At 35.1% G+C, this 13,704-nt stretch overlaps 1 protein-coding gene across 2 annotated transcripts; it reads left to right on the forward strand.

The window, feature by feature from the left end:
- The first annotated feature begins 6,852 nt into the window (after positions 1-6,852).
- Positions 6,853-13,332, forward strand: LOC149405320 (PAP/OAS1 substrate-binding domain superfamily). 2 transcript variants are annotated; one of them, XM_089607064.1, is made up of 9 exons: positions 6,853-7,528; positions 8,572-8,763; positions 9,698-9,790; positions 10,126-10,308; positions 10,384-10,486; positions 10,576-10,752; positions 10,963-12,050; positions 12,304-12,722; positions 12,833-13,332. In XM_089607064.1, the coding sequence occupies exons 1-9, from the start codon at positions 7,319-7,321 to the stop codon at positions 12,891-12,893; spliced, it is 2,526 nt and encodes an 841-aa protein (XP_089463190.1). In that variant the 5' UTR covers positions 6,853-7,318; the 3' UTR covers positions 12,894-13,332. The 2 variants fall into 2 exon arrangements, with proteins under 2 accessions (XP_089463190.1, XP_089463191.1); XM_089607065.1 differs by having other exon boundaries at positions 6,854-7,528; positions 8,578-8,763.
- Positions 13,333-13,704: the final 372 nt, after the last annotated feature.

Below are 13,704 nucleotides of genomic sequence, written 5' to 3' on the forward strand. Positions count from 1 at the left end.
AGCATGATATTATTTCTTGCTCTTCCACTAAAGGTTGCGTGTGTGAATGAACATGTGTTTATATATCAGTTGAGCTTATCCACTTATTACCAATTGGTTTTAAGATTGAAATTAACATGGCATCAGAGCCTTGTCCATTCACACAACTTGAATTTGGCCTGGCCCACGCGAATCGTGAGGGGGATTGTTACTCGGCCTAGTCACGCTACGCGTGAAAGAGAGTATTAAAGTGGGATAGTCTCACATTGGTTGCGTGTGTGAATGGACATGTGTTTATATATCAGTTGAGCCTCTCCACTTATTACCAATTGGTTTTAAGATGAAATTTAACAGTATAAACTTAAATTAAAAAATTAATGCTTTTTGTAGTAGGTAAATCTTTCATTGATAGATAGCGCTATCAAATAGATTGTGATTACAAATCAATACATGAAAGCCATTATAAAACCAATAAAAGTTTAAAGGTGAAGAATGAATCACAAAACAACGTGTGAGATTATCATCTTCCTCGTGGGAATGTCCTAACAAGAGCTACCGACTTACAATAATAATTAAAAAAGCTATGAATATCACAAACAATATAGCAGAATAACTTTGGGGATTGATACCATTAATAGATTTGATCACTGTAAGGCAATCGAACTCCAAGGTGTGGATTAAGACGTCATGGTGACAAAACAAAGGCCTTTAGAGATGACCCGTAGTTCGAAAACAAATGTGTTGTAGAAGTTTGTAATGAAGCCTAGAAAGCCCCGATAACATTATCGGTATTGTCTTGAAAGTACTAGTTGGACACTTGAACGAGTTCAGAGATTGTGGAATTCGTAGAGCCAAAGACTATCGATTTTAGGAAAATCAGCCAGAGGGGTTACAAGGGATATGATAAACATGCTTTGCACTAATTCTATACCAACCATTAGCATCTACTACAAAAGTCCATTTTTAGTATTTACTCATGGACGAGAGAATATAGTCTCGAAACGGCCTCAAAATATTGTATCTTTTCACATACTCTTTTTATAGCAGTTATTCACAAGATTACTCATGAATACACAAATATTTGGAGTAACTACCGTTGGTCATTGATCATGGATGAGAATTTGTCATAAGATGTCACAGAGTGGCTGACATAACATTTACCAATTTTCTCAATGTACCAAACATATTAGTTAGGTTGAGGAACTCAAGTCGGATGCTCAAAATTAAGCAAATGTCGAATTACCAAACAATTATATTTTATAAGCATTTCACAATTTATTGTTTGACCGGTAAGGTTTGTCACGTTTAGGTCTCATACATCGTGTACGACGAAGTTATATTAAGAAAGCTTAAACTTAAGATTTTAATAAATAAGTTCACGATAAAATCTAAATCTAATTTATAAATGAGTCGATTTCCTTTCATGTGAGTTTTTAGCCATGTATAAGTCATTAATTAAGCTCTAACAGAAAATGTATTCCATAAGTTGGTAACCACTTAACTTATTTGCAGTTCTAACGCTACGTATTGCAAAAGGATCACAAGTGTCAATCAATATTCAATAATTCAAATAACCACTAACAAAAAAACAAAAACAAAAAATACTAATTAAAATGCAACCATAGCAACTTTGAATCCACGCTTCACGTTAAGAAAATTTATTGCATTCACTCTCAATGATGAAGTGATGAGACAAACGAGAAACAGTTATTGGCTACGTTTGGCATAGCTTTGCTTTTTAAAAAAGTGATTTTAAAATAGCTGTACGAAAAAACTGTTGTTTTAAAAAACAGATGAGTGTTTGATAAACTATTGTAAAATAGCTGTAGTTGTTAATAAAAGCTGATTTAGTGTTTGGTAAAATATATATTAATATTTATTTGTAATAATTATTTATATAAAATGTAATTAATAATAAAAATAAGATATATTTTGGTATATAAAAAAAATATCAAAGTGGGTGTCTATAGAATGTAAAAAATAAATTATAAATTTTGGTGACGTCAAAAAAATTATTTGATAAAAGCATATTAAGATAATTATAATTAAAAGTTAGTGTAAGAGAAAATAAAAGTCAAGAGAGAGAAACTACAAACAAAAAACTAAAGCTACGTATAAAAGCTACAAATTGTAGCTTTTAGTTTTTTAGTTAAAATATTCAAAAACACTTTTTAGCTTTTAGAAAAAGCAATTTTACCAAACACTTTAATATGATTTAACTTTTAGAAAAAGCTAAAATCAAGCTTAATAAGCTGAGCCAAACATAGCTATTATATTACAGCATCAAAAAAATTATAATGGATTTTAACACGTTTTTCTCCAACCAAATATCTAAAATGACTAATTTTTTAAAAAAAATATGTATCTACTTAATCAATCATCTACCAAACACCACCTGGGATTAAAAAATGAAATCAAGAACTAGGATTTAGGATAGACATTTATTTCTTTCAGCTATGAAGAGAAAGTTGGATCCCACTAGAATAATTAATTCTTTACAATGAAGTAGTGGCGATGGCTTTTTCTCACAGTGAGCCCCTTCTAGAAGGAAATAAACTATTATAGAAGAATTTACCATATTCTAAAAATTGACACCTTGATCTTCTTAAAAATAATGTCAAACACGCAATTGCGTTTTAATTGTAAATTTATGTGAAAAATTTGTCGAAATGATTAGCGAATATTCGGAAACAAATGTTACCAATTGGGTTTCCATTGGTCACGTGTCGTCAATGGTTAATGTACTTCTTAAGGTTTATCTAATCTCTATACTTAAATAAAGAAAATTGCTCTACTTAAAAAAAAATTGCTTTACTAGGTGAAATCTGCTCAATATAAATTTTTAATGCATATATTCACATTAAAAAAAAAAAAACAAACGAGACCTCCCTAAAACCTCCCGCTCATGGAAGGACCCGTGTAGAAACATGAAGATGCCTTGACCTCCCTCCAACCAAAAGTTTAAGCCCAAATAATAATTTTTTTTTTTTTTTTTTTTTTTTTTTTTTTTTTTAACTTCCCCCCAAAAAAGAATTATGGGTCCGTCACTGCTCCCGCCCCCGAGATCGGTGCGACGGAGAAGAAAGAGCACCCCCAACTCCTCATTCAAACACGGCATCAACCGTAATAGACTCATGTACAAGAAGCGGGAGATCCCTGACATTACAAAACCCAAAAAAATCACTTCGATTAGCCCATCGACAAAATTCATTGGCCAAACCGGTCGACAACTTAGGACACCAACCAAAATTACAGACAGAAAACTCTTCACTTAAATCTCATACCTTCTCGAACGTAGGAGTGAGCTGCCAAATAGGGCTCTGAACATGATGCTCCAAGTTATCCATGATACTTAGATTATCATCTTCAAATAGAGCTCGATCATAATTACAGGACTTGACTAGTAAAACCGCCTCAAGAACAGCAACGAGCTCCGCTTCAAAAGCTGAACTGGCCACAACCTTCGAGCACGACATCCACAGAACGTCCCCTTTCTCATTTCTCGTGACCGCCCTCACCGCCGCACCCATTTCGTTGAAGGAGGCGTCGAGGTTGATCTTGACGATCCCAGGCTTTGGTGACGAAGACCAAGGATCAGGGGAGTGACATCTCCTAAAACATGACCCGACCTCCCGCAAAACTCATCCACTCCCGTATATACTCACAGTTTAAACGTCCATGTCTACATGAAATTTCGTCATGGTGGCGTTTTTGTTTGATCTCTTTTTAGATGAATTCTAAACCCTCATCTATTACTTTTTAATTTTGTTAATTTGTAGCTTTTTTTTAATCTTTAATCGGAGTGGTTTTGAATATTTTTTCATATCTGAATTTCATATCTAAGATATGGTTTTCTTTGGGCGTGACTCTTATTCGAACAAGGCCCATAAAACCGCAATCTCCAACAGGCGAAGACCAGTGTTTCCATAGGTTATTTTGTTGTATTTATGATTATTTGTGGTCCACTTTTCATCTTCTTTCTGTATAAATTTTTTTCAATTTTTTTTTTTTTGCGCTATTCTTGTAATTTAAGTCTTTGCTTTTATCAATTTATATCTTTTTTTTTATATGTCATTTATTAAAAAAAAACAAATTTTTACCAAATCATCTTTTTTGGGTCCACAAGTTTAATTTATTTCTCACATTTTTTTTTTTGTATTAATAGTTCTTAATACTCTTACTAATTATCATAAATGAAAATTTCTTTTATTAAAATTTGAAGATTTCTCTCATACAAAATAAAATCAATAAATGTTTTCAGGGAAAATCAAATAATGCACAGAGACTAACCCTAGCCACTTTCTCTCCAAAAAATAAATAAAAAAAGTTTGGGTTTTCAATCTTCAGTGTCGCCTCCTCCCTTGGGATAAAGAGACTCCGAAAGTTTCAATCAATGGAGGACTCTCGACTTAGGGAATATATATATATATATATATATATATATATATATATATATATATATTTCATGTTTTACTTTCTGGTTTGATTATATTTTAATAATTCAGACTTATAAGATATGACTTTTGTACCGCCCGATCTTTAGTCGGAGTGGTTTTAAATTTTTCTTCAGATATGAATTTATTCTTTGGGTGTGGACCTCTCGGGCAAAATCTCTAAAATGAAATATGCAACAAGCGAAGACCAACGTTTCCTCTCGTGATTTGTATAGTAATTTGATAATGACTGATTTATCTGCGTAGACGAGTAATCCACAGTTTATTTTGTTGTATGATTTATGATTGTTTGTGGTCTACATATCATCTTTTTCTTTTGTGCTAATTTTATAATCTAAGTTTTTGACTTTTATCAATATATTCACATGAGAAGCCCTTTATAACAAAAAAAAAAAAATAATAACATAAAAATGTCTAACAACGTAAATATATATGTTAATTACTTTTTATCTTATTTTTATTTTAAAATGTAATAATGCAGTGTTGACATTTTAAGGAATATCGTAAAAGTATTATTGAAAATAAATATTGATATTTTTTGAGGTGCGACGCAAAGTGTTACGTCATAATTCATCTGAAACCATCTCAAACTATAATAAATGAATATCATGCGACTGAAACAATATCAACGTCGTCACTTTTGAATCCAGTGGCGGACTCAGGTGTACCCTTAGGGGTGTCTGGGCCCCCCCTCCAGTTTTTTTTTTTTTTTTTTACCTTAAAATTTTTTTTGACCCCCCACTTTTTTAATTCTGGGTCCGCCACTGTTTGAATCGATATTCTTTTTTAAGCTCGCGGCGCATAAAATATTTTTTGCATAGTGCGATGTGGTATGTAACGGTTCTAAATATTTTTCAGCTATATATATATTTTTTTAAATAAGACAAAATCCTATACCAATACAAAGTATAATAATTACCCTATAAAACAAATGACACAAAATATACAATTTACAAGAAATTCCCAACGTTCTAAGTCAAGAAGCCATCATTAGCTTGGACACAAAACATCAATTTAAATCATTCATATCAAATAGTGGTATTTCAATGACAAGAAAACGGTATTTTTTTAGATAATGTTCCTCTGCTATGTTCTATTTGGTTTTCGTTTCCTTCTAGTATTTTATCTTGAAAATCAATACAAAGGTTGAGGAGTAAATTATTCATGAATTGACTTCTATCCCACCCAATAAGCATATATCATATGGGTTGTACACAATATTTAATGATATCAACAAATTATGATCAACGAAGCCGATTTAATATGGGAAAATCAAGGTATAAATGCAATGATATGCAAAAGCATAGAGAAGCACTTACTTAAAAAAAAAAAAAAAGGATATGGAAATTCGATGTGATGTTTGCATATGTTTAAAGAGCACCACTTCAATTTCCACTCATCAAATGATAGATTCCAATAAATAAATATTTGTGAGAGGATTTTACTGAGTTGTTATCCCAAATCCCAATTAAGACGAGTCGAAGACGTATTGAATTTGTGACAGAGGAAACAAATTGTTTTGACATTACTTCTTTATTGATCATATATGGTTATATAGTTTAACTTTTTTATTATCCATAAAGGAAAATGAAGAGGACACGATTTTAAATAAATGTTTTCCATAGATAAAAAAGATCTTATTATATGTTTTTATTCATATTCTATTACACGTTTAGGAAGTGATCATTATCATTTAAAAAAGGTATGAAATGGTCAAATTACTATTTTCAATTGAAATTATGACTTAATTGTTTAAGGATTAAAAATATAAATTAACTATAAATATCTCATATTATGATTATAATGTATGCACTCGTTTTATTTGAGCTATTTTTAATTATTAGGTAATTAATCTAAATTTAAACCTAAGACATTTAAATGGATTATATACCTAATTTCTTTTATTTTCATTATATGGACCATTTTCCTTTGGCCAAATAAATTATGGAGGGGACCATGGTCATATTTAAATGCTTCCATATATAAAATGTCAAAATGTATTAAAATAACGCATGAATAAAGAAATTTAGTTGAATAATAAACTAAAGAAAAGATGAGTGACTAGAAAAAGAAAAAAGAAAAGAAAAAAGTAGGTGAGAATGAAACACGTGACCGTGTGGGAATATAGAAAATGCCAATTTTCGTATGGTACAAAAAAGTAGGATAATTACGAACTAAAAAAAAGCTAATAAAATCTTTTTTTTTTTAACGAAATCTGTATTATTGAAAATCTTATTTAATTTGTCGTAAGAAAAATAAATTAATAAATATATCTTGAATACTAATATATTAATTTTTCCTATTTTCTTAGATTTATTTTTTCAAAATATATATACAAATAATTCCTTTTGAAAAATTATAAAATTATTTTCACCTTAATGTTTTTGTTTTCTTTCTGTACGTGTGTTCAGTTCCAATTACCATATAGTAATCAGTTGGAAGAAAAAAAAAAAGAATCATCGAATAAAAATCCAAATATTATTGAGAAGAAAAAAAAGGACAAAAATAAATCGTCAAAATCCACTGAAACGTAAAAGTTGTAGGAGAAATCGCTTTCTGATCGCTAGAAATTCAAGAGAAAAAATTTGAGAAAGAAAGGAAAAGCCCTTTGAATCTTTTTCGGTATCTGTTGTTGTTCTTCAATCAAAGAAAGGACAATCTTCTTTGGCCAGAAAAATAAAAAATTAAAATAAAAAAATATAAAGAACCCTAGATTTTCTTAAGTGCTTGTTTCGTATCGCCGTAAGATCAAGCTCCAAGATTTTCCGATCGCCGAGTCCGATGGCTGTAACGGAGGGCTTCGGTCTCACTTTCTCGGCCGTACAGCTGTGAGAGCTTGTCGGTTGATTATTTTTTTCTCTTTTAATTTCTTTGGCTTTGATACCATGGGCGATCTTCGTGGCTGGTCGCCGGAGCCGAACGGCGTCGCGGCGGAGGATCGGACGGCGGAGAACGGAGCGGAGTTTTGGAGGTTAGCGGAGGAAGCGACGCAGGGGATTATAGCCAAGGTTCAGCCCACGGCTGTGTCGGAGAAGCGAAGAAAAGCGGTTGTTGACTTCGTTCAAGGTCTTCTCAAATTTTATCTCGGTTGCGAGGTAAGATAAATTTCAAGCCTTCGTGTTGAATTTGAAAGAAATGATCGATTTTTTTTTTCTTTCTTTTCAAAACCTATATTGATTGATTGTGTAAAGCTTAGTGAAGTTGCAGCATTGTTATTCAGAATAAGTATTTGATGTTTGTTTGACCTAATTTGAGGCGAGCTTAATTAGGCTTTTTTTTTTTTTTTTTTGCATCTCGGATTATGTGTTTCTTGATAAAATCTATGGGGTTCTGACCTAACGACTAAGAAAGTATAGAGCTTTAGGTTTTTGGTCAAGCGCTGGGCTTATTACAGATAAAACCTTTAAGTAAATATGCTCTGCATCGGGTTTTGTATTCGGGGATTTTAAGGATATTTAGCTGTTTCTTGCAAGTTTGATGGTTTATTAGAGGAAAGAAAGTAATTGGGTTATGCGGATTCTGTATTTATTTTTCGTGTCGTTGCGCTGGACTACACTTCGCTTCAACGTACAACACGGTGGCGTTTTAGTGAACAATATTTTTTTAGTTTTTATGCTTTCGGAGCTCCGTGTTCGGAACTAGTTCGAGTAGTAGTTTGGAAAACTCAATTGGGAAGTGCTTATCTGATTTTCCAGATTTGAATTTCTGATTCATGATTGAAATGCAACGTACTTGGCGCCATAGCGCCATATTTTTATGCTTGGTAGTTTGAATATAATCCGTGGTTCATAACCTAAGTGACAACGTATGTGACAAGAGAAAAGAAAATAGGATCTTTGAAGGATAGTGCAACAATAACTCCTCGTTCTGTAAAACCAATTTTATCCAAATATGTTTGTGTTGAAATCTGTGCCGAGCGTATCTCATGCTCGTATGAAAGATGGTCGTATTAATAATAATTCGGACCTTTGCAAGATATGTTTCTTAAATTGTTTGTGGATAGATCCTTTTGGAGTTAGCTAGGACTTTTCTTGTGACGCGCTTTCCTTCTTTGTAATTATTATTTTTTTTCCCATAAATTTCTGTTCAATTATTGGTTACGTCTTCACGGATTACTCACTTGCAAACTGTTGCTTAGCTGCAGGTTTTCCCATTTGGATCAGTACCTCTAAAGACGTATTTACCTGATGGTGACATTGATTTAACTGCCTTTTGTGGTACGAATCACGAGGAGGCTTTCGCAAACGATGTGTATTCAGTCCTTGAAAGCCAAGAAAGAAACACCAATATGGAATTTGTTGTGAAAGATGTGCAATTAATCAGAGCAGAGGTTTTAATCCTTGATCCTATGCTAACTAAAGCTCTTTGTTCGTTAGATCTGAAATCTGATATTATACGGTTTGTTAGTCAACTTTCACTTATACGGTTTGTTAGTCAACTTTCACTTATACGGTTTGTTAGTCAACTTTCGTACTTTCATGCCTCAGCTCGGCCCCTAATCATGACCCATCCAAGATGGTGACAGTCCAAATTTCTGACCAGATTTTACAAACTCTTCTTCTTGGTTGCAAATTGTCTTTGGCTGTGTTTTAGTTTCGAGTATAGATCTCGTACAGTTTGCATCTCTTGCAATCTAATGGAAGCGCATGTGCAATCATTTTAGTTTTGGGTATCCTAAAGTTAAGTGTTCAAAATTCACCATAATTCCCGAGAGTGGTATTGGATGATGTTTTAGGTTAAAAGAGAAAATTATGTAGTGGTGTTAGGATCTGTGTTTGTTCCTTTTAGCAAAATAAAAAAAGTTGTCCTTTGATGATACCTTATCCTTTCCTTGAATTGTTTTGCCATTTCCAATTTTATTAAAGTTCTATTCGTAGACATAAAAAAAAGGCGTACTCAGTCCAATTTGATTTGGATTACCGTTATTTAGCAAGCTTCATTTTCTTATACTTTAATAAATTTTTCCATCTGATCTCTCTCTCTCTCTCAACTAACAAAAAGTTTTTCTCAATTAAATAGAAATAGAGAACGGAGTAACTAGAAAGAGTCTTGGAAGCTTCTTCTATAAGGATTCTTCCTTTTTATCAATCCAAACTGTACAAGCTTCTTCCAAAGCATACTACCTGCAACTGGAAGTTATTTCTATTGACTTTTACAGAATATATCTGTTGCTGATCAGCAGTCATGGATTTGCTTGACATTTCTATTGCTGCTTCATAGACTGTTATGCTTGATATAACAAATATCGGGTGTTTCTGTGGCAGGTCAAGCTTATAAAATGCCTAGTGCAGAACATTGTGGTTGATATATCATTCACTCAGTTGGGAGGGCTTTGTACACTAAACTTTTTGGAGCAGGTATTTTGCTGATAAAACTCACCAGAAATTGAAATCTATTGCTCCAAATCAATGCATCCATTTCAATATCTTATCTTTATTGTCCACCACTCTTGTGTGTTTCTTATACAACTTGTGCCCTTGTGATTGCTTTGTTAACTGGCGCTATTAGTTAACCCATTTTTGAAGTTGTACTTCTCTGCTATAGTGTGTTACAATAATCTAAATTTCTCCGTTCTCTCAGTTATCTGTAGCATTTTCTTTTTGTAAAATGGCTCCGGATCTTAAGATCAATGTCCTATAGCCCTTTGTAGCTAATAGATGTCCCTTTTGCAATTTGTATGCTATCGTGACAGGTTGATCGCCTCATCGGAAAAGATCACCTCTTCAAGCGAAGTATTATACTAATAAAGGCATGGTGCTATTATGAAAGTCGTATACTTGGCGCTCATCATGGTCTGATTTCTACATATGCATTAGAGACATTGGTCTTGTATATCTTCCATGTGTTTCACGACTCCTTGAGTGGCCCGTTAGCTGTGAGTGCTTAAAAGCAATTACTATACTTCCACATTGATGTAAAATCTAAATTTTAATGTGGATGACCATTATAGGTATTGTACAAGTTTTTGGACTACTTTAGTAATTTTGACTGGGATAACTACTGCATCAGCTTGAACGGTCCAGTCCGAATAACAAATCTTCCTGAACTCATGGGTTCGTAATATCCTTCTAATTTTCCTTTGTAAGTATATTGAATCTATTTTCCGGTTGAGGTACTTATTGTTCTAGATTCTCTTCTGCAGCTGAGCCGCCTGAAAATGGTGGCCATGAGCTATTGCTCAGTGATGATTTTCTCAAGGGGTGTGTCGAAAGGTTCTCGGCTCCTTGTGAGCCGATCTCAAAGATGTTTCCGCAAAAGCATTTTAACATAGTCGATCCGTTGAAAGAAAATAACAACCTTGGGCGCAGCGTGAGCAAAGGTAATATTGTGTTTCTTTGAAATTAATTAAAGCATTGTGCCATTCCTTTTGTTTGTTGTTTGTTTGTAATTACTTTTTTTTTTGTTCAAACTAATTTTTTCCATGTGTTTGAATTGCAATTTAAACAACCACCCGTAGCAGAATCTTCAAATAAATTTTGTAAATCAGCGACCAATTGACTAAGAGAAAAGTCTTCTTATATATGTGCAGGGAATTTTTTCCGAATAAGGAGTGCTTTTTCATACGGTGCTCGAAAACTTGGCCGTGTCCTTTCCCAGGCTGAAGATAATATCAGTCATGAAGTTCAGAAGTTCTTCGGCAACACACTGGAGAGGCACGGAAAAGGCCAGAGGCCTGATATCCTAGATTATCTCCCGATGCAAGGGTATGACGAGCTTCGGGGCCCACTATTTTCCCACGACTCAGATGCTATGCATTCGAGTGAGATTTCTGGGGAGTGTAGGTCGAATTATGAGGATTCACTGAATGTTGAGATACCAGGGACCGAAGATGTTTCAGACAGACTGGTCAACAGGACAAGCACAAGCTCTATGAATGGGATCTCTGTTTCGGACAGTCGTCTCAAGGGGGACGGAGAAGACCTACCGACCCTTAGACTCCAAGGTCTTATCATTTCAAATGGCACACCGAAAGCTTCTCCTACGGGTAGTGAGGCAAATCCAGCTTCTCCTTTCAGTAAGCAACATCAGTCGCTACATCAATATTTTTCTCATCCGTCCCTCGCGAATGGAGACATGAGCGACGATCATGTCAAGCATACGAACGAAGACGGTTATCCCGAGATGGTAATAGCTCACGGCCAAGATGAAACCCGGTTGGTCAACATCAACGGGGTCGGATGTCCCGTGGGTGTGAAGCCACCACATCCGAGCTCGATCGCCTTGTCCTCCGAAGAATTCCATCCGAATCATCCGGGTTATAGAATGTCTCCGGTGGCCGTTCGAAGCCCCGAGTGTTACAACACCTTGGCGGATCTCACTGGGGATTACGAGAGCCATATCAGCAGTTTGAGCTACGGTCGGTGGTTCTACGAGTGCACTTTGACCGCCCCAATTTCACCGGTGCCACATATGGTCCCACATTTCCAACGCAAGAAATCATGGGAGGTCGTAAAACAATCTTGCAATCTCAAGCACTTCTCTCAAATGACGCCCAATGGTGTTGTTCATCGACCCCCATTTTACCACTTGGCTCCTCCGCTTTTACCAAGTGGCCCGGCATTCAGTGGGGAAGAGATCCCCAAGCCGCGAGGAACGGGGACGTATTTCCCCAATGCGGTATGTTTTCTATCATTTTGCCCGGCTTCACAACATTTGGGTACACCTTTAGAGAAACTATTGGGCTCCTCTTGAAAATAAACCAAGGGCGCTAGACCAACAACTCTTACGTGCTTTCAATCATCTTCTGAATTTCTTGATATATTTGAGGTTGTGGGGGTTCGAGTCTCAGACAAAGTGCCCGTTAATTTTGTTGTTCTTCCTAGAATCGATATCTCATTCCAAAGCTATTTTCGGTGTAAAATCTTTGCAGAATCATTACCGGGATAGGCCTATGACACCGAGAGGAAGAAACCAAGCCATGTTGAGATCTCCTCGTGGCGGCAATGGTCGTTTCCCTTTAGCTTTTCCCGCTGAGAACGGATTTCCCGAGAGAAACGTCCGCGATGCTGCTCAACCACACTTTCCTGTTCCAAATGGACCCGTAAAATCCGGGCCTTCAGATGAACCATGTGGGTCCCCTCAGATGAAGGTCGATCAAATTGCCAATGGCTCGATGCACTCGCCGGAGCATTTCGTTGAGTTTGGATCGATTGTTCATCTGCCACCGGAACCGCCTTTGCTCAGAGGAAGCTGGCAAGCAAATTTAGGGTCGAGCGTCGTCATTCAGAACACAAGCGTATCGCCGGTGGCGGACAAGCAAAAGCCTGTGCTGAGTCTCGATAAAGACCGGTAATTGGGATTCTTTCGATATAGCCCTAGGATCTAATCCGTCACTCAGATATATAAATAAACGTATATAATTTTGGCCGTGTCGGTGTTGTGTCTCATTGGGTTTGTAGGATTTCTGCACAATCATATCGTTTGAAAGACGAAGATGATTTCCCTCCTTTATCAGTGTGACCTGGCTGGGAAGCGATTACCTGTTTGCTCGGGTTTAAAGGCAGCTCAAGTTTACTGGCTTGAGCCCGAGCTTTTTCTGCCTTTACTCAAACCCTTTTGGAAGCTTTATGTGGAGTTTTGCCATCTAGCTATTCCCTTCGCTTCTGTACATTTTTGCTAATTATTTTGCTCATAGAAGAAATGTTGGCTGTTTAATGCCCTTTGAGGTGTTGTTCATATATAGGATGTTTCAATTCATGAGTTACTTGGGAAAGAAGGAAAAACAAAAAAAAAGAAAGAATGTTTTTGCTTTGTGTTTCTCAACTGTTGCCGTGTAGGTAGATAGATGTTTGAAAACACAACGAAGCGTTGTTACCGTTGACATAGATTTGTATGTTTCTCAGCACTAGTGCTCTGCGGGCTTGAACATATACATATATATAAATGCCTTTTTAAGTTACTTTTGATAATTTTCTTTTTGCAATCGCTAATGTTTTGTTCGGCCAAAATCAATGGTTTATTATTTTGTAAATGAAAAATAATGGGCTATGATGTAGTACTTATTCTAAAAGTACGAATAATTGAAAGGGGTTTTTTTTTAGTTAGTTATCTATGTCAATGAAAAATTGTTTTGTTTTAAAAAAATTTAAAGCATTGTTTTATTTACTGTGTTACTCAACTTTTAAACATGCTACATGATATTTGCTCTCGGTTATGCCTTTACATTTTATGGCACCTTAGGTCATCTCCAACCACTCCAAAACACTAAATTAGGTATTTTTTGCATCTCAACCACACGGCATAATGAACATCAAATTTTCCGTGAGCACCA

Source organism: Urtica dioica, chromosome 2, assembly GCF_054948205.1.
Source record: "Urtica dioica subsp. dioica isolate 48M chromosome 2, U.dioica_male_clone48M_v1_H2, whole genome shotgun sequence".
Lineage (NCBI taxonomy): Eukaryota > Viridiplantae > Streptophyta > Magnoliopsida > Rosales > Urticaceae > Urtica > Urtica dioica.

What these genes read in the sequence shown, in the direction of transcription:
- LOC149405320 (XM_089607064.1), top strand. Translation starts at nt 7,319, where the DNA reads ATGGGCGATCTTCGTGGCTGGTCGCCGGAGCCGAACGGCGTCGCGGCG. An exon ending in AATTTTATCTCGGTTGCGAG is followed by an intron (nt 7,529 to 8,571) that starts GTAAGATAAATT and finishes ACTGTTGCTTAG; the next exon opens with CTGCAGGTTTTCCCATTTGG. An exon ending in TGGGCGCAGCGTGAGCAAAG is followed by an intron (nt 10,753 to 10,962) that starts GTAATATTGTGT and finishes ATATATGTGCAG; the next exon opens with GGAATTTTTTCCGAATAAGG.